The 27561-nt window shown below is 39.2% G+C and overlaps 16 protein-coding genes across 16 annotated transcripts; 9 read left to right on the plus strand and 7 right to left on the minus strand.

Annotated features, from left to right (window-relative positions):
- Window positions 1-138: 138 nt before the first annotated feature.
- On the minus strand, window positions 139-1182 carry ARG82 (inositol polyphosphate multikinase; the record flags this gene model as incomplete). Its single annotated transcript, XM_056226952.1, has 1 exon — window positions 139-1182. The coding sequence occupies one exon, from the start codon at window positions 1180-1182 to the stop codon at window positions 139-141; it is 1044 nt and encodes a 347-aa protein (XP_056086821.1).
- Window positions 1183-1658: 476 nt separating this feature from the next.
- HMO1 (Hmo1p) lies at window positions 1659-2399 on the plus strand (the record flags this gene model as incomplete). Its single annotated transcript, XM_056226953.1, has 1 exon — window positions 1659-2399. The coding sequence occupies one exon, from the start codon at window positions 1659-1661 to the stop codon at window positions 2397-2399; it is 741 nt and encodes a 246-aa protein (XP_056086822.1).
- Window positions 2400-2733: 334 nt separating this feature from the next.
- Window positions 2734-3705, minus strand: RSM24 (mitochondrial 37S ribosomal protein mS35; the record flags this gene model as incomplete). Its single annotated transcript, XM_056226954.1, has 1 exon — window positions 2734-3705. The coding sequence occupies one exon, from the start codon at window positions 3703-3705 to the stop codon at window positions 2734-2736; it is 972 nt and encodes a 323-aa protein (XP_056086823.1).
- Window positions 3706-3988: 283 nt separating this feature from the next.
- Window positions 3989-6085, plus strand: NGG1 (histone acetyltransferase NGG1; the record flags this gene model as incomplete). The annotated part of the gene is made up of 1 exon (XM_056226955.1): window positions 3989-6085. The coding sequence occupies one exon, from the start codon at window positions 3989-3991 to the stop codon at window positions 6083-6085; it is 2097 nt and encodes a 698-aa protein (XP_056086824.1).
- A 312-nt stretch (window positions 6086-6397) lies between these two features.
- On the plus strand, window positions 6398-7045 carry UBC1 (E2 ubiquitin-conjugating protein UBC1; the record flags this gene model as incomplete). Its single annotated transcript, XM_056226956.1, has 1 exon — window positions 6398-7045. The coding sequence occupies one exon, from the start codon at window positions 6398-6400 to the stop codon at window positions 7043-7045; it is 648 nt and encodes a 215-aa protein (XP_056086825.1).
- Window positions 7046-7441: 396 nt separating this feature from the next.
- On the plus strand, window positions 7442-7987 carry SDH4 (succinate dehydrogenase membrane anchor subunit SDH4; the record flags this gene model as incomplete). Its single annotated transcript, XM_056226957.1, has 1 exon — window positions 7442-7987. The coding sequence occupies one exon, from the start codon at window positions 7442-7444 to the stop codon at window positions 7985-7987; it is 546 nt and encodes a 181-aa protein (XP_056086826.1).
- Window positions 7988-8174: 187 nt separating this feature from the next.
- CSN9 (Csn9p) lies at window positions 8175-8657 on the minus strand (the record flags this gene model as incomplete). Its single annotated transcript, XM_056226958.1, has 1 exon — window positions 8175-8657. The coding sequence occupies one exon, from the start codon at window positions 8655-8657 to the stop codon at window positions 8175-8177; it is 483 nt and encodes a 160-aa protein (XP_056086827.1).
- Window positions 8658-8883: 226 nt separating this feature from the next.
- NVJ3 (Nvj3p) lies at window positions 8884-10278 on the plus strand (the record flags this gene model as incomplete). The annotated part of the gene is made up of 1 exon (XM_056226959.1): window positions 8884-10278. One exon carries the CDS (start codon window positions 8884-8886, stop codon window positions 10276-10278), a length of 1395 nt encoding a protein of 464 aa, XP_056086828.1.
- Window positions 10279-10779: 501 nt separating this feature from the next.
- Window positions 10780-15261, plus strand: SCC2 (cohesin-loading factor complex subunit SCC2; the record flags this gene model as incomplete). The annotated part of the gene is made up of 1 exon (XM_056226961.1): window positions 10780-15261. One exon carries the CDS (start codon window positions 10780-10782, stop codon window positions 15259-15261), a length of 4482 nt encoding a protein of 1493 aa, XP_056086829.1.
- A 155-nt stretch (window positions 15262-15416) lies between these two features.
- On the minus strand, window positions 15417-16871 carry SAS4 (Sas4p; the record flags this gene model as incomplete). Its single annotated transcript, XM_056226962.1, has 1 exon — window positions 15417-16871. One exon carries the CDS (start codon window positions 16869-16871, stop codon window positions 15417-15419), a length of 1455 nt encoding a protein of 484 aa, XP_056086830.1.
- A 252-nt stretch (window positions 16872-17123) lies between these two features.
- Window positions 17124-18599, plus strand: CDC1 (putative lipid phosphatase CDC1; the record flags this gene model as incomplete). The annotated part of the gene is made up of 1 exon (XM_056226963.1): window positions 17124-18599. The coding sequence occupies one exon, from the start codon at window positions 17124-17126 to the stop codon at window positions 18597-18599; it is 1476 nt and encodes a 491-aa protein (XP_056086831.1).
- Window positions 18600-18939: 340 nt separating this feature from the next.
- On the plus strand, window positions 18940-19626 carry PLP1 (Plp1p; the record flags this gene model as incomplete). Its single annotated transcript, XM_056226964.1, has 1 exon — window positions 18940-19626. One exon carries the CDS (start codon window positions 18940-18942, stop codon window positions 19624-19626), a length of 687 nt encoding a protein of 228 aa, XP_056086832.1.
- A 293-nt stretch (window positions 19627-19919) lies between these two features.
- Window positions 19920-20810, minus strand: ATC1 (Atc1p; the record flags this gene model as incomplete). The annotated part of the gene is made up of 1 exon (XM_056226965.1): window positions 19920-20810. One exon carries the CDS (start codon window positions 20808-20810, stop codon window positions 19920-19922), a length of 891 nt encoding a protein of 296 aa, XP_056086833.1.
- A 432-nt stretch (window positions 20811-21242) lies between these two features.
- On the minus strand, window positions 21243-21782 carry UPS3 (Ups3p; the record flags this gene model as incomplete). The annotated part of the gene is made up of 1 exon (XM_056226966.1): window positions 21243-21782. The coding sequence occupies one exon, from the start codon at window positions 21780-21782 to the stop codon at window positions 21243-21245; it is 540 nt and encodes a 179-aa protein (XP_056086834.1).
- Window positions 21783-22181: 399 nt separating this feature from the next.
- Window positions 22182-24839, minus strand: SND1 (Snd1p; the record flags this gene model as incomplete). The annotated part of the gene is made up of 1 exon (XM_056226967.1): window positions 22182-24839. One exon carries the CDS (start codon window positions 24837-24839, stop codon window positions 22182-22184), a length of 2658 nt encoding a protein of 885 aa, XP_056086835.1.
- Window positions 24840-25765: 926 nt separating this feature from the next.
- On the plus strand, window positions 25766-27406 carry CCT6 (chaperonin-containing T-complex subunit CCT6; the record flags this gene model as incomplete). Its single annotated transcript, XM_056226968.1, has 1 exon — window positions 25766-27406. One exon carries the CDS (start codon window positions 25766-25768, stop codon window positions 27404-27406), a length of 1641 nt encoding a protein of 546 aa, XP_056086836.1.
- Between the last annotated feature and the right edge of the window lie 155 nt (window positions 27407-27561).

Here is a 27561-nt window from a genome sequence, read left to right on the forward strand (position 1 = left end):
CGCATTTTCACTTCTGTAAAAAATATGATTGAATAAAGCTGTAATATATATACATATTTATATATATATATATAATTAGTATAATTCTCTTTGTACCATATATCATAAATGGGGTAGACTTTTTTCCCCTCATTATATCTAAAATTTCATAAAAATATCTAGCAAGTTTTCAACACCTTCAATGACGTTTTCATCGTAACCCCTTCCCGGAGTTACTTCAGCATGTGCAAAATCTATCAGTGACATCGAACTTAGACAACTCGTTCTTCTCTCCTTTGACTCCCCGCCTCTTTCCCCACCGTTGCCACCATCATCATCATCATCGTCTATAAAATCATCTCGTATGAGTTGGTCGACGTCATTTAAAGAGTCCCACTGCTTCGGATCCCCTTCATAAATAAACAAAAGACTGCTTGAAATCATTCTAACTTCTTCTTCCAATATGGTATTGTAAAACAGCTGCAATCTTTTCAGGAACATCTTCTTCAGTTGATGTCTCCTGGTGTCTGACAAATGCGAATTGTTGAAATACAGCTCGAAGGCATCTGAAATGTTTTGATCAGTTCTTGAACGACCATACAATTTATTTATAAAGATATACCCAGTATCTGCTTCTTCTTCGTAATGTTCGGGCAATAACTGCCTCAGTACACATGTATTCTTCTGTATTTTCATGCCACATATCCTGAAACACAAAGAACCAGAAGTCGTCGCCTCACTAACTCTCTTCAACCTCTCTTTTTTCTCTGAAGAAGCCTTCGAATCATACAATATTTTGCCTAATTTTATATCAAGTACATTAGGTTTACTGAACCCATATAACAGGTTTTCTAGGACGAGGTATTGTGTACCCTGCTCGGACAACGGCGATGTCGAGGCGACGTTGTCAGTAGAATCATTCAACCGTTGATCTATCTCTAAAAAGGCAGCACTTCCACCTTTTTCGACCCTAGTGCCTTCATCTAAGACTCCAAGATACGTGGGCATCCAAGAGTATAAGGGAGCATCTCCACCAACCGGCGGCTCCCCGCGGCTCATGTATCGCGCTTGTATGGCTTTATAGAATACCAGTTCCTGTGGCAATGCCGGTTTAAAAATTAGCAACCCATCACCATCAGTTAGGGTGCCACCGTGACCAGCTGCTTTATGCTCTAAGGGCTTGTAGTTCTTCACCATATCCATGTGACAAATTTCTACTTATACAGGCGCACATGTATGTGCCTATACATGCAAGAACCAATGGAAAGGGTGAGCAAATTAACATTAAAAGGGGATCTCCAGTAGTATTGTTTTACCTCATCTGATTTACCATAGTACATAATATCACCACAATTCGAAGGATATATTTTGGCATTACCCGGAATCTTGTGCTTGATATTTACCCGACATACATATCCACCAATAATCTTCGAGAAGGTGTTTTTTCACCATTTTTTTCCCGCTTTTTTTTCTCATCCGGGCGTTGTGGCGGACAGGAATCCCCGGAAGGGAACTCACTCAGATTCTTTCCAGGACCACGGGGCAACTCTGCCTGGAACACTTTCTTCCTTCAAGAACTTAGCAAGAAGTACCAAGTATTCCCAGCCGGCCCTGAGGCCTGGTTTACTCCTTTATACTCTTGAATGTTCATCCTGCCACGCACGATAAGTTGAAACACGATGACTACAGACCCTTCTGTTAAATTGAAATCCGCAAAGGATTCCCTCGTCTCCTCTCTCTTTGAATTATCCAAAGCTTCTAATCAAACCGCCTCTTCGATTGTTGATTTCTACAATGCTATCGGCGGTGATGAAGAAGAGAAGATAGAGGCTTTCACCACTTTGACCGAATCCTTGCAGACCCTTACTTCTGGTGTAAACCACTTGCACGGTATCAGCTCAGAACTGGTCAACCCTGCTGACGATGATAAGGAAGCGATCATTGTTGCCCCAGTCAAGCCTGTGAGAAGAAAGATCGAACGTGATCCGAACGCTCCAAAGAAGCCATTGACCGTCTTCTTTGCTTATTCCGCCTACGTCCGTCAAGAACTTCGTGAAGACAGACAAAAAGCTGGCCTACCTCCTTTATCGTCTACTGAAATCACACAAGAAATCTCCAAAAAGTGGAAAGAATTAAGTGATGGCGAAAAGGAAAAATGGAAGCAAGCTTACAATGTCGAATTGGAAAACTACCAAAGAGAGAAGTCCAAATATCTAGAAGCAAAGAAAAATGGTACTTTACCACCAGCTTCTTTAGAAAACGGTCCTACACATGCTCCTGTTCCAATCCCTTTGAGTTTGCAGCATGCCGCTGAACCTCCTGTGGAAAAGAGGCCTCATGATGACGACGGATCTTCTGAAAAGAAGAAGAAGAAGAAGAAGAAGGATAAGAAGAAGGACAAATCCAACTCTTCTATTTGATAAACAGAAAAATTTGTTTCTACTTCTACTCTCCTGTCTTTCTAAAGTAAATATAATAAAAAAAAAAAAGAATGAAGTATGGCAGCATAGTTTTGTCTAGTCCATAATGTACATGTATATTTTTTTTCCTCTTTCCTGTTGTAACATTATAACTTTCTTATCATTTCACGTTGTGTATGTGTATGTATTCAATTCTACTTTTGGTATTCTATCTTATGAGAGTTCGTAATGTTGTATTCGTGATGTGATATGTACACTCGAAAGGTAAATAGAAAAATTAGAAAACAGCTATACACAATATATACAAGGGCTGATTTCTTTTCACATTACCACATCATTGAAGCGTGCTCAATAATTGATCTACAACATCAAAGTTCTTCTTTGGTGCATCCTCAGGGCGCTTCCAGTGTTCAGGAAATTTATAGTTGTGCTTCTTTTTACGTAAGTTCTTGGCAATAGTATGTCTTGTGTCAATAGGCACATCGTTGAAATCATCTTCAGCCAGATTTTTTGATTCGGTCAGCAATTTTTGTAGAATATCATGCAAATATCGTGCGTTTTGTGATGCATGTTCAAACTTGTCACTGGACATTTTGAAAATGTCGGTGGTATGGTCATAACGCGAAGTGGCTAATACTTTGAACTTATGCAAGGACTTTGGCTCTAGTCCCAGATTCTCTGTTTTAACACTTAAAACAACTTTCCTCGAATTTGGATGTTCCTCACCGACGTAATTAGTGTATCTGTACGTGACCGGGTGAGTTTTCGGAGATGGTCTCTTGTATTCCTGGCGGTACTGCGCCAACAACGGTAATTCATAGGCAGCTAATCTATTATAGAATCTTTGTTCACGGTGTTGAGCCACCAATTCTTGAGCTTGGGATGGTAATTCGTCAAACATAAATGGTCTAAGACTATTATCGCGGTTTGCACTGCCGCCTTTAACGTCAATAGCGCCTTGTTCACCTCCATAATATAACTTCTTAATATCGTTGATTGAAACATTTGAATACTCCGATGTGGCTAATAAAGCGTTCAATTCGTCCTTGTTGGGTTTATACTCTGAACCTAATCTAGCCATCCTTTCCCAGTATAACTCCAATATTTTTTGGGGTGGCAAACCCTTCCACCTTTCCGGGTGCATGTAAAGATCGGCTGGAAGAGCTGGTCCCTCCTTTGTGGAGGTAGCAGTCGAAACTCCACCACTCGCATTGTTATCTAGGTGTCTGGTTATTGACAAAGCCCTTCTCTGCGCGCTCCATATGTTGACCTTAGAGGCCTTCCATAATCCCAATGGTGCTTTCATACTCCTAATAATCCCTTGATGTAAGTTCTGAAAAGAGTTTCGAGAGTGCTACTCCCCTCTGTACAGATCATAACGATTCATCCTTTATTATATAGGCTTTCAGCATTATTCTTGACGGAATTCTTGTATGGACTAGACGTGTAACACGATAAAATTCACCGACGACAACAAAACAATGGCAGTCATCAAATGAACGCCATCAAATGAAATATTCGTGAGAGAATAACGTCAAGAGGATAGAACATAACAGAGCGGGTGTGAGAGCAAGTACTAGACGGGACATATGCCTAGACATGGAAGAAGAGGTAAGCTGCCAAAGGGCGAGAAACTCCCTAAGAAAGATGAAGCAGACAATACTCCATCGAAACTTTTATTGTCGATGTTGAAAACGTTGGATTTGACCTTCGAACGTGATATTGGAATGCTCAATGGAAAAAATATTCGGTCCATACCCAGTAAAATAACACTGCTTGAATTGCAAACTCAATTGGATAGTCTCAATGAAATATTGGGCACAATTGCCCAGAGTGATCAAGAGACTATAGAAGCTCTACGGAAAATAAGAGACAGTAAAGATGAGAAGAACATAGACGATAAAGAGCAGGAAAAATCAAATATAGATGAGCAAAGCGAAGAGGAAAGTGCTGATAATATAAATCATGAAAGCGAAAAGAGTGAAGAAAGCCCATTAAAGTCGCCTATCCCAAACACAACTCCTGACGTAACTGACAATGACATAGAAAGCATTAAACAAGCAGCAGATACCATGGCCAAAGAAGAAATAGAGGAAGACATAGATTTACAAGTACCTAGAGACCAGCCTCGGAAAAAAAGACCGTTTAATTCTGAGACGACTAATGAGAGCACAGAAACGAGTAGTATGAATGAGCCAGATAATAAGAAGCAGAAAGTCGACGTCGACAAAATGGAAAATGACCCATCTGTTAAAAATCCAAAGTCAGAATTTGTTGTATCACAGACATTACCTCGGGCGGCGGCGGCCCTAGGTCTATTTAATGAAGAAGGGTTAGAAAGTACAGGAGAAGATTTTCTGAAGAAAAAATACAATGTGGCTAGCTATCCCACAAATGATTTGAAGGAATTATTACCGGGCGAATTGCCAGATATGGATTTTTCACATCCCAAACCCACTAATCAAATTCAATTCAATACGTTCTTAGCGTTCGTGGAAAATTTCTTCAAGGACCTTAGTGATGATAACTTGAAGTTTTTGAAGACAAAATTTATTACACCTGATAGCTTACAGTTTGACAAAACATATGATCCTGAAATAAAACCATTTATCATACCGAAACTGGGTCCCCTGTATACGGACGTTTGGTTCAAAGATGAAAACGACAAAAATCCAGCTTTCAAAAAAATTTCATCACATTTGAACGATGCATCTGCCATACTACCGAAAAAAAGTGCTAACGAAATTGATGATAACCTTTTGGAGACGGAAAGTATCTCTTGTGGGCCCTTGCTATCTAGGTTATTGAGTGCTATACTAAAAGATGACAATGACAAACCAGAATTGCAGTCGTCCAAAACAACTGGCGGTAATGAAGTACCGAGAATAAGAGAGGAAGAAGACGTGACATCTCTCAGAAACAATAATAATGACGGTACAGATATGTCATTATCTCAGGAGCATGGACCCAGTGTCCGAACACCTGACAGTGACATAGACGAGGACGGATTTCAGACAAAATCTATGGGGATTAGAGACGGTACTACAAGTACATTACCACAACAGATTGGATGGATAACAAATGGAATTAATCTAGACTACCCGACATTTGAAGAGCGCTTGAAAAGAGAACTGAAATATGTGGGGATATACATGAACATGCCCAAAGATGAAAACAACCCTAATTCGGCTGATCCCGATTGGATCGCCGGTAGAGAAGACGATGAGATAAGTGCAGAGTTAAGGGAACTGCAGAACTCTTTGAAACAGGTGACCAAGAAAAATCAAAAAAGAAAAGCACTGCTGATCCCACTAGTAGAAAGACAGTTAGCTTGGCAAGAATACTCATCTATTTTAGAGGACTTAGACAAGCAAATCGACCAGGCTTACGTCAAGCGTATCCGCGTACCTAAGAAAAGGAAGAAAAACCATACAGCTGCTTCGAGTAATGTGAATACAGGAACCACATCTCAAATAGCACAACAAAAGGCTGCAAATTCTAGTCTGAAATCGCTGCTGGATAAGAGGCAAAGGTGGATTAACAAGATTGGTCCATTGTTCGACAAACCGGAAGTTATGAAAAGGATTCCTAACGAAAGTGTATTCAAGGATATGGACCAGGAAGACGAAGAGGATGAAGGCGATCTGTTTGGACAGAACACCAACAAGGATGTGGAACTAAACTGAAAATACACAGACTCTAATGAAGATACGTAGCATAACAAGGCATATAACTAACAATGTGAGTAAGAATCTATAGATAGTCACGCTTGATCACATAGTACGAATATCGACGATTCTTTTTTTGTTACGTTTTTTGATCTGAAATTCTATGGGGGGCAAAAACAATGGGATGGAAATTTTATGCATAAATCTTCCAGTTGTATAGGAAAAAGTGAACCCAATTGAACCAAGTGTAACAGCAGAAGTGTGTAGTTTATCGGTTGGGTACGTGAAAAACAAGCGGTAATATATATAGGTAATAGTAAGAAGTGAGCAATGTCTAGGGCAAAGAGAATTATGAAAGAAATTCAAGCTGTAAAGGATGATCCCGCAGCCCACATCACTCTTGAATTTGTGAGCGAATCCGATATCCATCATTTAAAGGGTACCTTTTTGGGCCCACCTGGGACACCTTATGAGGGTGGTAAATTTGTTGTGGATATTGAAGTCCCTATGGAGTATCCATTCAAGCCACCCAAGATGCAGTTTGACACAAAAGTATACCATCCAAATATATCATCGGTGACCGGCGCTATTTGCTTGGATATTCTGAAGAATGCATGGTCTCCTGTGATAACTCTAAAGTCTGCATTGATTTCGCTACAGGCGCTGTTACAATCCCCAGAACCTAACGATCCTCAAGATGCAGAGGTCGCACAGCATTATCTACGGGACAGAGAATCCTTTAATAAAACTGCTGCATTATGGACAAGACTATACGCTAGTGAGAGTATCAATGGCCAAAAAAGTAGTGTGGAGGAGTCCGATTTGTATGGGATTGATCACGACCTTATTGAAGAGTTCGAATCACAAGGTTTTGATAAGGCCAAAATCGTCGAGGTCTTAAGAAGACTGGGCGTCAAATCTCTGGATCCTAACGATAACAACACAGCGAATCGCATCATCGAAGAACTGTTGAAGTGAAATGATGAAAAAAATCCCTTAAAGTAAATAAATAAAAAATAAGTAAAGTATATGAAGTAGACATCAAGCGGGAATGACTTCGCACTACATCCTGCTTGAGGGAACAGTAAAATGTCGAGTACTATCTACAGAGGCCTTTGTTACATGTGGAAGGTCATTGGGCCAATCGCTGCTGTTTTTTTTCATTCCGGGGCACCTCCGGAAGAACGCAGGCGTAATTCGGTTATATAAAGAGAACCCTTCGAGGGTTCAGGGGACTGCAGTTAAATTATTGCAACAGCGCAAAAGAAGAAATCTCTGCATCAGAAGGGCAATTGTGACTAGTTTCCCATTCGTTGTTTTGTTGATCTTCTTCATTCTTTCTGGGGTTTTCCTACGCGCTTTACAACAACAATAATGATGTTGCCAAGATCCATGAAAAGTATAACTAGAGGAAGAATTCTACATACTGCCACAGTAAGAGCCTTTCAATCTACCGCAAAAAAGAGTTTCACCATCCCATTTTTGCCCGTGTTGCCTCAAAAACCTGGTGGTGTTAAAGGAACTCCTAATGATGCATATGTTCCGCCCCCTGAGAATAAACTAGAGGGCTCATACCATTGGTATATGGAAAAAATCTTTACCTTATCTGTTGTTCCATTAGCTACCACAGCAATGCTAACAACTGGGCCATTATCCACCGCAGCGGATTCTTTTTTTTCTGTCATGCTATTAGGATACTGCTACATGGAGTTTCATTCTTGTGTTACCGATTACATTTCTGAGAGAGTCTACGGTGTTTGGCACAAATACGCCATGTACATGTTGGGACTTGGTTCTGCTGTTTCTCTCTTTGGGATTTATAAACTGGAAACTGAGAACGATGGTGTTGTCGGCTTGATAAAAAGTCTATGGGGCTCTTCCAAGAGAGGAGATTCTGAGAAGATTGAGGTTAAGAAATAAATTAATTAGTCACCAAACACATATCCGGTCATATGTTACATCAAGGCCGCTTTAAAAACTTACCTGAGTTTTTATCTAGTTTTCAACAGTTATACTATTTTGCCTTATTTACTATTATTTATTCGTTTCATTTATTTACATATTACATTAATGCTGACTTGATCATCGCACCTCTCTTTTAGCCTAACTATTCCATTATGTTTTGTGTAAGCTTTGTTTCCCAGTCCCGAAGGCTGTTTATTAGGTACTCTTTCGTCACTCGCGGGTTGGCAATCACGGTTAGTTCTTGTTCGTTGCAATATACATCCCTGCAATCAAACCTCTTCAAAAACTTTATTGATTTGTGGACGGAATCCATCTCTACTTTGAAGATGTCTTGCAACTGAATTAAATGGGTTTCAATAATGCCGTTATCTTCAATTTGGCATTCTTGCCTAACAATCTCATAACCTAATTCATTATATATTTCACTTAATGTAATTAAGGTTAGTTTTTCGAGTTTCGATCGCATTAAAGATGTTAAGGTTATACTTTCCGGCAGATCCTTAATGTTTCCAAAGGCGAATATTTCAAGTAATTGTCGTTCGTTAGGATCATTATTATTCAACCACTCTGCTTTGTAATGATATTTGTGGGGTTCTTCTAGCGTCCTTATTATTTCATCCCTCATTGTCGTTTTTTTCCCCTGTTGTTCCACACAGATCATCACTTGTTCTTCCTTTTGTTTACCTTTACTGGAAGTATGTACATAAAAAAAGGTTCACAATGAGTAGCTTGATAATTTTTCGCATTTTCAAAAGTACAGTAAGCCAAAGATAAGAAACAACAATATCACAAAAGCCAAGCGCGTTAGGAAAGTGTACACATACCATAGGACTTCATTTTTATATGTGTAGATGCCTACCATTTTGTATAATAGCAATTCCAGCTTAATTTCCAAGTACCGAAGATCCAACGCTTCTAAACCATACAAGGGACTTTTGTCAAAAAAAGGACATACCCGATTAAGTTCTAAGTCATCCATTGACTCTTATGGAGAAAATTCTGATTATACAAGAGATTCTAGCGATGATATTGCGTTCCAGAGTGAGTTCGAGAAAGATTCGGTTGAGTATCTCCAGGATTTATGTTGCTCCGTATACCCAAGTTCACTGCATCAAAGAATCGGAACACTGCAGCTTTTACCAGACCTGCAAATAAATGCATTTATTGCCTTAATTTTTAAAAATTTCGTTAAATCTTGGTATGGTGTCAAAATACCCACTAATGATTCCAAATTTTTAACTGAACTATACAATCTGGTTCAAGATTTTATAAAGTATATCAAAAGCTCCAAGATTGATTTCAGTAATCTTCTACTTGATTACATTCCCTATTTACTTTCGTCCCATTTGAGGGCGATGGGAGACTGTTTCCAGAACATTGAAGCAGTTTATTTACAGTACTGCCAACTGACTTTGTATGATCGTAAGCGATACCCTAGCGTATTCGTAGATATCATACAAAGTAAATTAAACACCAAATCTCTGTTACAGAGAAGTTTTTTGGACAGTTTTTTAAGTGAACTTGTATTCGGACATATATTTGATGCAATAGTGGAACCATTCTATATCTTGGATGGCTTGAATAAAATTTGCATGCAGATAAAGCCGAACGCAACAGCAAATATCAACAAAGGGAATGCATTGTGTGATAAAAGTAAATATGGCCCCTGGTGGTCTCTATCCAACATAAAGCAAAACGTTTCCCAAATGGTTAGACTCATGTCTTCCTCAACCGCAGCAGATTCACCAAACCTAGGCGCCATCAGTATCCCACAAGTACCATTTTTACAGCGGTACTTTTTTACTTTTGTCATCGTTGATCTTTTTAAGTTACCCATGAGGAAACCGTTCTTATATTCAATATGCAGAACGTTTCAATATTGGGTTTCTAAATCCAAGACGTTAAACAAGGTAATGTATAATATCTTTGTCAATACCGCGCAGACTAAATTCACCAGTCCTATGACAATTGGTAACTTATTCTTATCACTACGACATTCCTTATTCCCAAATGATAACATGATGGGACCACCAAAAGTAATACCAACAGGCGATGCTTTCCTGAAATTTGGGGAGGAATGCACTTCCAATTTATGGGGTGTGTGTACGACCTATAAACTTGACAAAATGCTAGCTATTAAAAAGTCTGACATAACAGACCTTGTTATTTGCTTATCAAAGAATAGAGATTGTAATAAACTGCTACTTTATAGAATCATTGACTGTGTTGTTGCTCAGTTACCATAGAGATTTGTCTTTGTGATATATATTCGCTGCTATAACATTCAGTTTCAGTAAGTTTTACTTTTTTTCTATGCGTTACATACTAAAATTCCTTTTCAAATAAAAAGCAAGGTCTCAATTGCGAAATACTAAATCGAGTCTCAAGAACTTATAAGCAGTTAGTACCTTTTTGCGAACCATTGCCCTTCCTTACTAAGTAGAGATATTTCGATTCTTTTTGCCCAAGTGGGTAAAAACAAATACGCTTTGTTGTTGAACGCGAAGCTGCTGCCGCCACCTCGCTCAGGAAGAAAAAATACTAGCTGAAGAAGAACTATTCAGTTTTAATATCAAGTGTTTTATTGTAGCCCCGGTTTGAGCTTCGACAATTGTAACCTACAATCAAGTGTTCTCCATACAGCAGACTGTTTGTGTTTATCTGATTCTGGTGAACTCAGCACTGTCATTTCATAGTGCAGTCGGTGGCTCTTTAACGGTAAGTTTTCAGAGAATTGGCGGCTAGCAATGTCGTATCCAGGAGAAGACACGGACATTCCCAAAAGAATAATAGAAGCCCTAGAGGACCAACCTTTGAGTTATCTGGTTCCTAAAGACGGGCTGGCCGCGTTAGTAAACGCTCCGATGCGGACCTCTTTGCCCTTTGGCAAAACTGTCTTTGCCAGCGCTGATGATTGCAGAGAACTTGATATAAACCATCTTGCCACACTCAATGACCCAACTTTTTCCATGAAAAACGACGTTGAGCAAAATAAACTTATTTTCAGAAGACCTGATAATCCGACTTTATCGATAAAGTCGATGGATCATGTCCCATCAGATTTGTTCAAGGGACTATCACCGTTGGCGCAGGGTGTTCTATCAACACATGGAGAACTAGTTGATTCCGATAATATCAAGAAAAAAAGTGAAATAGTAAGCAAGGTGCAACAAAAGCATAAGCTTGAAGATTTAACTCCAAATACTAGTAACTTGAGTTTCAATGATGACTCTCCGAATAAGAAAACGAAAATTTCAACAGGTGTTACAATGACCAAGGCAAATTTAGCAGAACAACATTTAAGTGATCTGAAAAACTTTTTGGATGTTGTAGGGTTTGACCAAAGCACTGCCGAAATTAGAAATATCGAGTATTGGCTTCAATTGCCAAATGGAAAATACATTCTAACCACAGATTGCTTGATAAAATTGCAGATGACAATCAAAAATATTGTCGCTAATCCACAGCTATGGGACTCAATTAAGATGACATGGCTTTTGAGAATGCTTGACGTAATGGTCTCCAACATAAATTCAAGCAAAAGTTCCTTGAAGACGGGCTTAGACGATTCTATGCTGCGATATATTGCTCTGCTATCCATAGTTATTTTATTCAACATTTTTTTACTCGGTAAGAAGGATAATAATTTACATCGTGAATCATTTATCATGGAACCGCTAAACTTTTTAAGCGACTTAATTGAGTCCCTGAAAATATTGCCAGATGAATATGACTCTTTGAAAATGGAATTAAATACCTTTCAGGAGGCCTTAAGTTTACTACCAAAATACATATACAACGGGCCCTTTCTGGATGATAATGTTACCACAAAGCTTGTATACATATTCAGTGATTTATTAATGAATAATGACATCGAAACAACTACTAACATTCAGTTCCAAAGCTTCTGGGATAATGTGAAAAGAGTTAGTTCTGATGTCCTAGTTTCATTATTTACTAAATTGGATCAACAGAGGGAATTTATCATAGAGGAACTGATTTCTCATGTCGAAAAACTGCCTACAAAGAGGATACAGAAAAAGCTAAGAAAAATAAATAATGAAAATATTTATATTACCGATTTTACCTTTACTTTGATGTCCATGTTGGAAAATCTCAATTGTTACACATTTTGCGGCCATATGAAGGAACTTGCCTCTGAAGATATCCAGGAATTAAAGAACGAGTACAAAAATCAAGACGAGTTTCTTTTTTGCGTTATAGAGCATATAAATCACACGATACTGGAAAGATTTTTCAAAAACCCGTCCTCTTTACGGTATGTTATTGATAATTTCGTTCAAGATCTACTGTTGCTCATTACTTCCCCTCAATGGCCTGTAACAGAAAAAATACTAGGCTCTTTACTAAAGAGGCTTTTTGGAGTATTTAGCCCATCTGTACAGCTTTCTGCAAACATCGAAACAATATGTTTACAACACATAGGGAATATTGGCTCCACAATTTTTGATATCAAATGTTCAACAAGAGAGCGTGAAGATAACAACTTAATTAAAATGATAAACTATCCAGAAAATTTACCACATTTTTTTAGATTATTTGAAGAATGCATCGCATATAATGAAACGATTCAATGTCGCGATTCTGCGACAAGGTTTCTTTGGAATTTGAGACTCGGCACGATATTTAGATTAGAAGAATATACCAAAGATATCAAGGAGCAAAACTCAACTATAAACGATCAACTAAAAAATATACTGCTGCAAGTCCAAAATGGTGGACTTCAACGTCCATTAGAAACTAAAGAAACGGATTTCAGCGTGATTAAATTGAACTATTTTTCTATCTTACATGCTTTCGAACTTTTGAACATGTATGATTCATACTTGAAGTTAGTATTATCACTTTTAGCCAAGGATAAAATTAAGCTAAGATCTACTGCTATCAAGTGCCTATCAATGTTGGCTTCCAAGGACAAAATTATACTGTCAAACCCTATGGTCAAAGCAACTATTCAACAACGTTTAAATGACTCATCTGCATCTGTCAAGGATGCCATTTTGGATCTGGTTAGCATCAACTCTTCATACTTCGAATTTTATCAACAAATCAACAACAATTATGACGACGATAGCATAATGGTAAGGAGGCATGTGTTGAAAATCAATGAAAAAATGTATGACGAAACCAATGATACTGCCACCAGGGTTTATGTGATAGCAAGGATTCTTATGAAAATTGAAGACGAAGAAGATAACATAATTGACATGGCCAGACTAATCTTATTGAATAGATGGATTTTAAAGGTAGAAGAACTGCTGGATCAGCCTGAAAAATTGAAAGAAATTTCAACATCAGTCTTAATGGTAGTATCTCGTGTGGCCATAATGAATGAAAAATGCTCACAACTCTTTGATTGGTTTCTCAACTTTTATCTTTTGAATAGAGAAGCGCATTCAAAGGACATGTATGATAGAATTACTCACGTTTTGCAGATTCTTACCGACTTTTTAGTGCAGAAAATCGTTGAATTGAACTCCGAAGATATAAATGAAAAGGATTTGATCATCGATAAACAAAATTTTTTAAATCTGCTGGCAAAATTCGCTGATTCTACCGTGTCATTTTTAACAAAAGACCATATTACGGCCTTATATCCCTATATGTTATCAGATGAAAAATCTGATTTCCACTATCACATTTTGCAAGTGTTTAGAAGCACATTTGAAAAATTGGCCAACTTCAAACCCAGATTTCTATATGATTTAGAGACAACTCTTCTGAGTAGGCTCCCAAAGATGAATGTGCGAGAAATAGATGAAGCTATGCCTCTTATTTGGTCCGTTGCTACTCATCGCCATGATGCCACCAGAGTGGCTAAAGCATGTTCCTCCTGTCTATGCCATCTGCATCCCTACATAAATAAGGCGAATAAAGATGAAACTGCCATTGTCGTTGACGGTAAATTGCAAAGGCTTATATATTTAGCGACTGGATTTGCCAGATTCTGCTTCCCTAAAATCCCAAACGAAAAAATTGCATTTCTACAAGAAAATGAAACTTTATATGAACATATTACTAAGTGTTTACTCGTACTTTCGAAAGACAAAATAACCCACATCATAAGGAGAGTCGCTCTGAAAAACTTGACCAAATTATGTGGGAATCATCCTAAGCTATTTAATTCAAAACATGTTTTGCATTTGCTGGATAAAGAATTTGAAGGCGACAAGTTAGATATCAAATTAGTGATTTTGGAAAGCTTATATGACCTTTTTCTATTGGAAGAAAGGAAATCTGTGAGAAATACTGGCGTTAGTAGCACACTGTCTTCTAACTCTATCTTAAAGAAAAAATTATTGAAAACTAAAAAGGCAGAGTTTGTGAATGATGGAGTATGTTCAGCGTTAGCTACCAGGTTTTTGAATAACATTCTTCAGATTTGTCTTCTTCGTGATCTAAAGAACTCTCTCGTGGCCATTCGATTATTAAAATTGATTTTGCAATTCGGTTACACAAATCCCTCTCATTCCATTCCAACTGTAATTGCTCTAATTGCCTCTGATAGTCGATATATTCGACGTGTCGCCCACGAGATTTTAGAAGATCTTTTTGAAAAATACGAGACACTAGTGTTTAGTGGTTTATCACGAGGTATTACAAAAGCAATAAATTACTCTATCCATACAGGTGATGAGTCTTATTACAAACATAACTATTTTTTTGCTTCACTTGAAAAACTATGTGGAACTGGGAAAAAGAACACGCCAAAGTTTTACAAAATCATGAAGAGGATTATACAGTCTTATCTTGATGATATCACCGATATAACATCGATAACTACTAGCGTTCAGAAGTCTATTTTTATCCTTTGTGCCAACATTTCGAATTTCACGTTCATTTCTCAATACGATTTGGTATCTTTGCTCAAAACCATTGACTTAACAACAGACAGATTAAAGGAAATTATTATGGATGAACTTGATGGTGACAATTCATCATCAACCGAATGCGAGGAAATGTTACACGGAATAGTTCTGATACAGCTATGTTTGCAGGACTTGAGCAGTTATCTACTACAGGTGTACGGGCTAAGGAACGACGTGCTTCTACTGGATATGGTAGAGGAATCGGAATTGAAAAATAAACAACTTCCGGCCAGGAAGCAAGACATCAATGAATTTTCTGTGCAGCTGGAGAATATCGAACAGCATTCCTCTAATGGTAAACTTATTGCATACTTCCGAAAACACGTAAAAGACACGTAACTATGTCGCACTTAAAGAATCTATAGGATTAATAAAAACCTTTTTTGCATTTGCATTTGCGTTCTTCCTATTGTTCACGATAGTATGAACAGAAGATCTACGTAATATTGCGTTCATTAACTTCATTATATAATTCCGAAATTAGCTCGTTCAAATTATGCTTTTTTTCTCTTTCGAACAGGCAAGATGGTGATATCCGAATCGCTTATAATGCCATGGTGTGTTTTTACAAAATTATCTTCGCTAAGCAAAGGCGTTACTGTGAAGCTTTGTTCGATGTTAGTGCTCGCTGTAACTGTATTATCGGAAGGACTTAGTAGAGTCTCTAACGGGGTGGAAGCCGAGGTAGAGTTTAGCAATGCCACTTTTGAAACGGTCGACACAATAGAAGCAGGATTATTCCTGAGAGCGTTCTCACCCTTCTGTTTATTCGCCCTTGTCATTACCATTTCCCCCTCTCTAGCATTTGATTTTACAATATTTTGTTTTGCGTGCCCTACTTCTCGGATTATTTCTGATTCTACTTCCATAGTAAACGGGATGACTATTTTTCCTTTTCTCACAGCAACTTGCGTTGATATTCGAGAAGCTTTCTTGAACTTCTTTGGATTTAAAGGCACTTTTGTCTTCCATAAATTTCTTTCTGTAATTGACGTTTTAATCAAATACGGCTTTCGCAGCGGCTCAGCTACGATAGCAAACCGTGTCATTCCTTTTTGCGATTGATGGTCACTTAGTAATACTATTATGGAGCCACCACATTGTTGTTCTCTTTTTTTTAGTCGTCTCTGTCTAATTTCCTCAACCGCCATTTTATCTTCCTCTTCGTCAGAGGAGCTTGCGTAATCGGGAATGAAAGTTCGATCAATTCGAGTGTATAGTTTTGGCCAATCTTTACTACTGACCAGTTTTAACAGAGAATCACTTGATGCTGGCCGTCTAGCCAAATTATGGCCCTTTTTCTTCATGGATTCAAATTTATTCAACATTGATTCAATCAGCTCTTTCGTTCGATAACGTTTAGTCTCCATTTCATTTTCGTTAGTGGGGTCATTTATTTTAGTAACCTTTTGCAGTGTAGTTGCCCAGTTCAACATATCGAGTCTATCAGATATCAATGAAAGTCGGTCTGCTTCATTTTCACCGTTTACAATGTCAGATTGAATCATTCTATTTTCTTGCTTCAACATTTTCTTATGATAGGGCTGATATGCACTGTCAGGAAGCCAATCCTCTGTTACGTTTTCGCAACTTTGATTTAATTCATGATGCTCGATATCAAGTATCATCTTTGTAATTGTTTCTCTCTTTTCCTTGATCTCATCATCAACACTAGTGGTCTTTGCTGGAGCTTTCGTTACTTGGTGCTGGGCAGTCATTTCCTTGACATGTTCATCTATCGCCTTGGCTGAAATATGAAGACGAGGCTTTGGTTTCCGCAAATTTCTGGTGTTTGAATTTATTCTGCTAACTAATCTTAACTTCCTTTTAGGATTGATTTCGTATTCTTCTGTATCAAAATCAAATTTTTCAATTTCTCCATGCTCGTTTTTAGCTTCTGATCTCAGCGATCTTTTAGAATCATTCTTTGCTTCTTCCATTAATTGCATCCTAGCCAGCTATGAATTCTCGAATGCTTCGAAAGCGCCGATGAGCTACTAAATTACCCTTTCAATGGAGGATCCTTTGCTAACACTTTCCTAGCTTATCCTGGTAGGTCGCTGAATCGCTCACGCGGAAAGAAATTCATATTTTCGCAATGAACGAAGATAGAAAAAAAAAACAATAAGCAGAAAGAAATGGAAAGCAATATCTCTTTTTTTAGTAGCTTTATATAGCTAACGTAAAACTCTCTGAAAAGTATGGTATACCGCAACAGATCAAAGAGTGTTTTATCTAAACACAGCAAAAAGAGCGACGATAAGGGGCATTATAAGTCGCATTCAAAGAAGAAATCGAAAAGCAAAAACAAGAAGAAATCAAGAATCTACTGGAAATATATCTCATTTATATGGGTTCTATGGTTGGGATTAATCTATTACAATGAATCAGTGGTTGTGAAAAGGTCAATGAAGAAATGCCAATGGTCAAATTGGGAAAATTGGCCTGAGGGTGCCGAGGGTCACAGAGTGGGTTTATTCGCCGATCCTCAAATAATGGATGAATATTCATATCCAGGAAGGCCTCAAATAATAAACTACTTCACAAGAGTACTTCTTGATCATTACCATAGGAGAAATTGGAAGTATGTCCAATATTACTTAGATCCTGACAGCAATTTTTTTCTAGGAGATCTTTTTGATGGGGGTAGAGAATTGGATGATGAGCAGTGGATTAAAGAGTATGCAAGATTCAACGAAATTTTCCCAAAAAAGCCTCTGAGAAGAACAGTTATGTCTCTACCGGGCAATCACGATATTGGATTTGGAGACACAGTAGTCGAACCGAGCTTGAAAAGATTTTCTAGCTACTTTGGGGAAACCTCTTCCTCTCTAGAAGTTGGAAATCATACATTTGTTCTATTAGATACAATTTCGCTTTCAGATAGGACAAATCCAAATGTATCAAGGATCCCAATGGAATTTTTGGACGATTTCGCAAAGGGCTCGCATTCCTATCCTAGAATTCTTCTCTCCCACGTTCCATTATGGAGGAACGCTAAACAGCAACCCTGCGGAGAGCTACGTGAATCCAAAAAGCCCTTCCCTATTAAAAATGGAAAGCAATACCAGACATACATAGACCAAGATATATCCCAAGAAATTTTAGCAAAAGTTCAACCGGTAATTTTATTTTCCGGAGACGATCATGACTATTGTCACATATCACACTCATATCCGCTCCATGGAGAAACCAAAATTGCTCAGGAAATTACGGTGAAATCGTGTGCAATGAATATGGGGATCAAAAAGCCCGCCATACAATTACTCTCCTTATATAATCCTTCAGATCTGGCAGCGATAAGTGCCGGTGAGGAGCATGAATCAGAAACTTATAAAACAGAGCTGTGTTACATGCCGGATCCGTATAAGGCCATCAGAATGTACTTATGGGGATTGCTGTGCTCTACTGTTTTTGTCTTTTACATGCATTTCCTCCCAAAATCATTTAATAGTCACGTTGCTACCAGAATGAATAGACTGCTTACTCGTCCAGACAGTAGTACTTCGGATTTACCATTACCTACAAGTGTTTCCAAATCTAAATCTAAAAAATCGTTGACACATTCAAAATACTCTGTAAATGAAACACGTTCGATCAAACAATTTTTAGCCAACGCAGGTATTCTATTAATATCTGTAATGTCCATTTTTATTTATTTTTATACTGTAGTCTAAACAGTACTTCGTGTGCTTTCTTTTCATTTAGAAAAGAAATGATTCATTTAACTCAAAATAAATGCGTATACATTATATGCAAACGATGAGAACATGTAATTAAACATTATCAGGTATGGTTCTACAGCTTCCCCAATTCTGTCACGGGTCCTTGTTTAAAGCCTTTTTTCAAATCCTTAGTTTTCATTTTTTTTTTTCCTTTATTATATTACAGCAATAGATATAATTAAATAGTTAAATTTCAAAATTTCAGAAACACAAGGTAATATAATGCAAAGAACTAAAGAAAGAACATACATCCATTAGACATAAGTATACAGGTAGATAAGATTGAATAAACATGCAAGATAAAGTAGACGAATACTATGCAAGTGTTCTTTTAAATTCGGAGAATGGCGAAAAGACGATCACGGATGATCACAACAGGAGCAGTGATGAAGAAAACCTAGATGAACTACTAGACGAACTGGATAAAGAGTTAGACGAAAATAGTGATTTTTTGAGTGCTTATAGATCGGAGAGGCTACAGGAAATATCCGATCATTTAAAACAGGTCAAGAAGAATGTTGAAGATGATGGATATGGTAAACTGCAGTGCATTGACAATGAGTCCGATGCTATTGAGATATGTACAAAGAGTAGCATGGTTGTTATACATTTTGAACTGGAAACATTTGCCAAATGCCAATATATGAATGAAAAATTAGGAATCTTAGCAAGAAAGTATCTAACTACAAGATTTATTAAAGTAAAAGTTCAAACATGTCCTTTTCTGGTCAATAAACTGAATATCAAAGTGCTGCCGTTTGTAGTTGGTTACAAGAGTGGTTTAGAAAAGGTTCGTTACGTTGGGTTTAGTAGACTGGGTAATGATCCTAATGGGTTTGACATTAGAAGACTGGAAGAATCTTTAGCTCTTTCTGGTGTTATAGAAGACTCATTCACAACAAAGAAATGTTCATCCGAGAACGCTAGATCCTTTTTCTCTAGAAATGATAGCGGGAGTGGGAGCGATTTAGATATCTAGCCTAACAATCGCCGTATAAATAAAATGATGCTTACTCCTCAGTGCACCTTTTCAAAATTTATTAAATGTTTTGTACTATTTATAGAAAGGCTGAATACAAAATATGCGTCTATTAGTGTCTATACATGAAACTCAAAAATGTTACCGTAATTCTTTCGAATTAAAAAGTAAAACACAAAAAACGATGCCTAAAAGAAAAAATTTATATTGCATATAGAATTAGATTTTCTTTGAAGCAAAGTCTACAATCGATGAATGAAGATAAACTTAATGATACTGTTTTTTCTATCAATTTATATTTTCTCGGATTTTTTCTCATTGAGCGTTTGAGTAAGTTCTAGGATTTGTTGCTTCAAGTCATCATTTTCGACCAACAAATGTGCTCTATGAATTTCGCTATCCTTTAAAGAGTCCATAGTTTTCTTCAATTGAATGCAAGATCTAGCGTAACCTTCCTTGATGAAATTGAAATTGAGCAGTAATTTATGCGTATTAATTATCCTTGCCTTCATTTCAGATATTTGATTCATTGTAAATTCATTTGTAAGTTTTGCAGGCTTTGTTGCAGAGACAATATCTTGTCTTGCTGAGTCTATTTTAGATGTTATATCAGTTATCATGGACTCAATTTTCAAGTGAGATTCATTGGTATCGGATGAAGCTAAAGAAGACGAAGGAGATAGGGATGCAGGCGATAACATGGTCTCATTTGTGATTTTCAATGGTATTTTCTTCTTTTTGATGGCAGGCTTGTCTATCTTATATGTTTTCCCTTCTCTATCGGTTTTGTGTACTGTATTTTGATTCGTATTGTTATGTGATGACGCCTTACTGGTAGAATCATCTCCACAATCATGCCTATCAAGGTCTATCCCAACGAGACTATCGTTAGCGCTTTTCTGCATCTCCAAAAGAGTATCCGAATCGGTGTTGTGTTCATCATGGAATAGAGAGTCCAATGTTAAATGCTTCTGGGAAACTATATCCGAATCGAAAATATCGGTACAGCCCAAGTTATCCATCATTACTTGTTCGAGATCCTTTTCTAGGTCTAAGCTCTGTCCATCAATCTTTACTGTATCGTCAAAATGATCATTTGCCTGAGTGAGCAGTCGGTGCAACGTGTGTTCTATATTGATATCATCGGATAAATCTGCGTTCAAGTTGGACTGATTCGTGTTCATTATCTGTGCTTATTTTCGCCAAAAACCTAGCGCTACTTAAGTTACACGAGGATTAACGTCTCCAAAATTTCAGTTGTAATATATTGGGTTGCTTTACAGAATACTAGCAATCTGAAAATTTTATTCAATATACCCTTCTACTTCCTTTCTGGAAATTTTTCATCTCATCGCTAAAGTGAAAGAAAAAAAAAAAAAAAAAGGAAAGAAGAATTTCTTAAAGTTGAAAAAACTAAGAAAAGGAAAAATTGCAGAAATCATCTATTGTATTTAACAGAAAGACACGAATTTGTGAAAAAAATGCACATTATAAAAGGGTTTTCCAATAATTAATCTATTAAAATGCTTAGTAGCTTTTAAATATGATTATATGCAGAGAGACCTATGAATTTCTTTTTCAAAAGAAAAAAATGCCTCGAGAAAAGATGATTTTCTCTATTCGTCACCATCCTTCCATATATCATTAAACATTGCCAGAATGCTGTCGAATCCAACCTTACCCTTCATTGCATTGTCGCTAAATCGTTTAACACCCCAGTTTTCCACCTTTTCACTGAAGGTTTTCGTCGGAATATGGGATATAAATTTTGCATCTTGCTTGAAGAGAGTCATGTTTGATGGATTATTCGGATGTGGCACATAATTTACAGTTTCGTAGCACTTCAAAATGTGCGGGAATGTCATATTACAACTTCTCATGGTTAATGATCTGTCCCTTCGGTCAACCGTGGAGACTTCTCGCACGTATGCTAGATTGGTATTCCCAACCAAGATGGACATCCAACGGGGAGTGTTTTGACGTATGGTTATCAGTCGTTCTGAAAGGAGTATGTTGCCATGTTCTTTGAGTTCCCGGCGAAGCACGTCAACTGCGATAACGTGAGTAGAGATCTTGTTTGGATATTTCATCCAGTTTGCTGTGGTTACTTTTTCCCATGGATAATCGAATTCATAAGATTTTTGAAATGATTTCATTATTAATATATAAACTCGAGAGGTATATCACTAATAGGAATATATACTTGGACTTGTCGATTAGAAAGAGGAATGCCTTACTAGGGTTGTCAATCCTGCTTCCCACCTGCTCGCTATATGTGGCAAGATCTGTAGATTCATTTTTCGGAATTCATATCATTTTTCTGCATAAGTAAATAGGCCCCTTACGGCAAAACCTGAAATTCAAGGATTTACGCAGTAATACGTAATCCAAAAAAAAAAAAAAAAAAAAAAAGAGTAAAAAAATGAAAATAGAGATACAGTATTGTTTAAAGAACTGTGTTAATTTAGAATATATGTTTACTAACCCATTTATGTATGTGATTTTGTCTTTATCTCCGTTTCGTTCTTGCATAATTTTCACTATTGGTGAATGTTTTATCGTGCATTACCACCCAGTACCCATCCTCCCATATTATCCATGTCATCTTCACCGTATAGATCTAAAGTTACTGCCTTTTTATAAACGGGTTTAGTGACAACAGAATTGGAGTGTGAGTGTGTTTCCGCTTCAAGCGTTACATCGGTGGAGTCTGGATCATCATTGTCATCATAAAGATTTAGGTTGAAGTTATTGGAATTTATACCTGTATTGTTGTCGTTATCATTATCATTATAGTTGTCAATGTCCGGGTGATTCGGTATGATCGTACTGTTGGTCGAATCGTTATCATCTTCGCATTCTTTGGTGAAGCACCCAGACATGATTTGGTCTTCTTCTTCCAGATTTAGTAGGCTATGGCTGCCATTGGTATTATTTTTTATACTGCAGCCCATCAAAGCATCTGTAGGTGTTTTGGATTTGAAGTTTAGTGCTAGTCCATTTTTTTCCAGGTTACCATTCATCAAAGTACTGAAGAAGTTAACTGATGGCTGTCTCCTTAATTCTTCGAATGATTTGTTGATCAAATTTTTTTCGAACAACAGGTTATTGTTTGAATTGTTTCTCAGCAGTAGTGGAGATGCTTGCTGTGTGTGTTGTGGAATTGGTGAATTCAAGAAATTCTGCTTCTTGCTTGTATCATTTAATAGCTTGGAAAATGCATTTGACGCGACGGACATGTCATTCAATGAGGAGTTCGAACTGCTTGCGCTTGTCGAAGGGGTGGATATTCGGGATATGAATTCCGGTGGTATCAACCCGTTGCTAATGGACGGAGTCAAGATTCTGTTCATTAAAGATTTTCTCTTGATGAGAGTCGCGGATGATACGTTCCTCTTGTTGTCGATAGGGTCCGTGCCATCAAAGTCGCCGTCATGCACGTAAACGTTTGTAAAATGGTTTGAAGAACTTGACCTTTGAGGAGCTTTTGCCGCGGCGGGGCCGAGCAGTTTGTTGTTTGCGAATTTTTGGTTGAATGGTTTTTGCAAAGCGGGATCCATTAGACTCAAAGACCTGAATCTACCCCTCGTTTCCTTCGATTTATTTGCCATGGAATCCATTCCCGTGGATAACATGTCTGTGCTTGAACCAGATCGTGACAGAATACTTGGAGCATAAAAGCTTAGGCCTTCATCATCATCATCATCATCATCATCTTCGTCGTCCTCTTCGTCGTCCTCGTCATCGTCATCATCTTCGTCCTCTTCTTCGTCCTCGTCGCCGTCTTCCTCTTCGCCATCTTCGTAGTCATAGCCATAATCATCTGCATAGGATGTTCTGTCTTGTTCCTCGTCTTCTGCAAAATCGTCATAATTGTTATTATTGTACTGCGCGATTTCTTCATTTTTGACACGGTCCTGTACTTCGTTGATTTGATTATTCAATTCGTCATACACTAGTTTGTCGTTTGATGGTGTTTTGCCGTAGGGGAAGGGAGAAGGAGATCTGGACATGTTAGAGCTGGAGTAGGACTGCGAACGAGAATGTGGATGCAGATGTGATTGTAAATGCAATGCAGTGGCGGAAGGTTGCTTGCGCAGGCCGGGTTCTTGGCCGATGAGATTGTTGATTGTTGTTGATGGAATGGTCGTGATGGATTCGTTCGTCTTGAACATGTGGGCTCTATTGGATTTTCTATTGATGGACAACGACCTGATTCTGACGGACTTATCCTTATTGGAGGTCAAGACGGAGTTTTGGAAGTTCAACAGGGACGAGGAGTTTCTTTTCAGACTTGTGTTGGCCTGGTCGTCGTTCTTGTCATCGTTGGCAGCATCGGAATATTCGTGCAGCGCCTTTATTGACTCCTGGGAGATGAGGCTGGTCAAGGGGTGGTCCGACAGCAAAGTCAACAGGGCCTTCACCCCAGTGCTGTTTGTAACAATGACTATGGAATCCAGGACAGTCTGGTCCTGCATGCTGACAGCGCTGTGGTTGGAGCTGGTGAACTTTTCGTTCAGCTTGGTGTAGTACTCCTTGAACGGCAGCGACCTGGAATTCTGGATGGTCTTGGTGAAAGAGCCAATATTCTGCCAGTTGATGATTTTCAAGTTCAGCAGCTCTGCGTTCAAGAACGTGGAGAACCACTTGAAAGAAGTGGGAGAAACGTTAATCTGGAACGCGAGATTCAGTTTTTCCTGAACATACAGGCTCTTGAAGGAGTTGAACAGCTTCTCGACGAGAAATCTTATCGTCTCCACGTAACGTAACGACCCTGAAGACGAGACCAGGACGTTGAGGTCGAATTTTTTCTGGGGCGTGTTGCGGGAGTTGATCAACTCCTTCAACTCCTCCCAGAATCTATCGTTGTCTTCCGCGGAAGACGTGTTGGAGAAGCTCTGTGCGATTGAGTTTTTCAAGCGATGCAGCTTGAACCGCTTATTCAGCCTAGAAAGCTTATTGTGAGTCATCTCATCGTTGTAGTAGTCGATGGTAGGGATATCAATGTAAAACAGAATGTTGAGCTTCGTCAACGAAGGATACCGATCGGCTAGCGATGCGTGCACCAGCGGCTGCTGGATATTCGAGTAAGTAATCAGAAACAGCGAGTCCTGCGACCTCACGCTAACCTTCGGTGAAGTGGACTGGGCAAATCGGCGTCCATTTACGCTTGCGGCTGCTGCCTCTGCTGCGTCCGTGCCGGCCGTGTCCATCGTAGTTTAGGCTTCCCAAAAATTACGTTATATCTGTAACAGCAGTAAATCGCGAGTTGCGAGGGGGAGCGTGTATGTGGTTTTTGCTTTGCCAGTTCTCTTCTTAAATAGAAAAAGGAAAGAAGAGAAAAGAAAAAAAAACAAAAAATAAAAAACCAAATAGAGGAAAAGCTCACTGATGAGATCCGAGTTGCCAAGATTGGGTTTGCAATGTAGTCGACTACAAACCAAAAAAAGAACAATAGCAGAGAAGTTCAGTAGGGAACAAACAGACACGACACCGTGAGGAAAATAGAAAGGGACGGGGGGGGGGGGAGGAAGGTGGGTTCAACAACAATTACACTTCTTGTTCAACAACACGATTAACGCACTAATTAAAAGTTACGAGACGAGATAAGACAAAGCGAAAGAAACAGTTACGAGCAACGAGCGCAACGAGTACGGTAAGCATGGCAACGGCGCACACCCACGCCCCGCAACCCGCACACCGCGCCTGCAGCAGCACATCGCACAAGGTACACACATGTTAGCGTGACTGGGCTGGTGTTGTGTGACTCAGTCGTTTGTATGTTGGCCAACGCCATAGCTGCTCCATTTCGCGTGCTGTATATCCTTCTTTAATTGAACCATTCATTTAGTTGCGATCATTCCTTCTGATCTTAATGACTTTTTTCCCTTTGGGGCCCTGGGTAATTGCCCCTAGTATATGGTGGGATGTGGGGTGTGGGTCCTGCGTGATAGAGCAATAGTGGTCACTGTGTACGGAGTCTTGTTTGTTTTCTTGGTGGCAAAATTTTCGCTGTGTAGTGTAGTTGGTATTTCTGGTAGAGAGGAAGAGTATGTGTACATGTGTGCAATGGTGGAAGAAGCGTAGAAGGGATTGAGAAACGCTGAGATAGACGTTATACGATTATTACAGTACAAGCATGTCGTTGCAATTGCTGAATCCAAAGGCCGAGTCCTTGAGAAGAGATGCCGCTCTGAAAGTGAACGTTACTTCTGCGGAGGGCCTGCAATCCGTACTGGAGACCAACCTGGGTCCCAAGGGCACGTTGAAGATGCTTGTAGATGGTGCCGGCAATATCAAGCTGACCAAAGACGGGAAGGTGTTGTTGACCGAGATGCAAATTCAGTCGCCTACGGCGGTGCTGATTGCCAGGGCCGCTGCCGCCCAGGACGAGATCACGGGTGATGGTACCACCACTGTTGTGTGTCTGGTGGGTGAACTGCTCAGACAGGCGCACCGGTTTATTCAAGAAGGTGTGCATCCGCGGATCATCACCGATGGCTTCGAGATCGCGCGGAAGGAGTCCATGAAGTTTTTGGACGAGTTCAAGATTAGCAAGACGGACTTGCCCAATGACAGAGAGTTCCTCTTGCAGGTGGCTCGGTCTTCGCTGCTAACGAAGGTCGACGCGGAGTTGACTGAGATCTTGACCCCCATTGTCACCGACGCCGTGTTGAGCGTGTACGATGCGCAAGCAGACAACCTGGATTTGCATATGGTCGAGATCATGCAAATGCAGCACCTATCGCCCAAGGACACGACTTTTGTTAAGGGTCTAGTCCTGGACCACGGTGGCAGACATCCGGACATGCCCACCCGCGTGGAAAACGCGCACGTTCTGATCTTGAACGTGTCCCTGGAGTACGAGAAGACTGAGGTCAACTCCGGTTTCTTTTACAGTTCTGCGGACCAAAGAGATAAACTAGCCGCCAGTGAGAGAAAATTTGTGGATGCCAAGTTGAAGAAGATCATCGATCTGAAGAACGAAGTGTGTGGCATGGACCCTCATAAGGGTTTTGTCATCATTAACCAAAAGGGTATCGACCCCATGTCTCTGGATGTTCTTGCCAAGCACAACATCTTGGCTTTGAGAAGGGCCAAGAGACGTAACATGGAGAGACTGCAATTGGTCACCGGTGGTGAAGCTCAGAACTCCGTCGAGGATTTGTCGCCTCAGATCCTGGGGTTTTCTGGCCTGGTCTACCAAAAGACGATTGGCGAGGAAAAATTCACATACATCACAGAAAACACCGACCCCAAGTCTTGCACCATTCTAATTAAGGGTTCCACCCACTATGCCCTTGCTCAGACAAAGGATGCCGTGAGAGATGGGCTGAGAGCCGTGGCAAACGTCCTCAAAGACAAGAATATCATCCCCGGTGCTGGTGCCTTCTACATCGCCCTGTCAAGATATCTAAAGTCCGCCAACATGAACAAACTGGGCGCCAAGGGTAAGACTAAGACCGGTATTGAGGCGTTTGCAGAAGCTCTGCTTGTGATTCCAAAGACTTTGGTGAAAAACTCTGGGTTCGACCCATTGGACGTCCTCGCAATGGTGGAGGACGAGTTGGATGACGCCCAAGACTCTGATGAAACAAGATACGTGGGTGTGGACTTGAACATAGGTGACTCTTGCGACCCCACCATCGAGGGTGTCTGGGACTCCTACCGTGTGCTAAGAAACGCCATCACGGGAGCCACCGGTATTGCAAGTAACTTATTGTTATGCGATGAATTATTAAGGGCTGGTAGATCCACTTTGAAAGAAGGTCCGCAATAATAGATACTAATAATAGTAGCAACCCCAAAAAATTTTATGTAACATATTTTTTTCAGTCACGGCCATCATCATCATATGTATATATACAATTATAAATATATCATACCAATTCGCCAAAAGCACCTTTTTCAGCTTCGCGTTGAGCATGGTTTATG

Source organism: Saccharomyces kudriavzevii, assembly GCF_947243775.1.
Source record: "Saccharomyces kudriavzevii IFO 1802 strain IFO1802 genome assembly, chromosome: 4".
Classification (NCBI taxonomy): Eukaryota; Fungi; Ascomycota; class Saccharomycetes; order Saccharomycetales; family Saccharomycetaceae; genus Saccharomyces; species Saccharomyces kudriavzevii.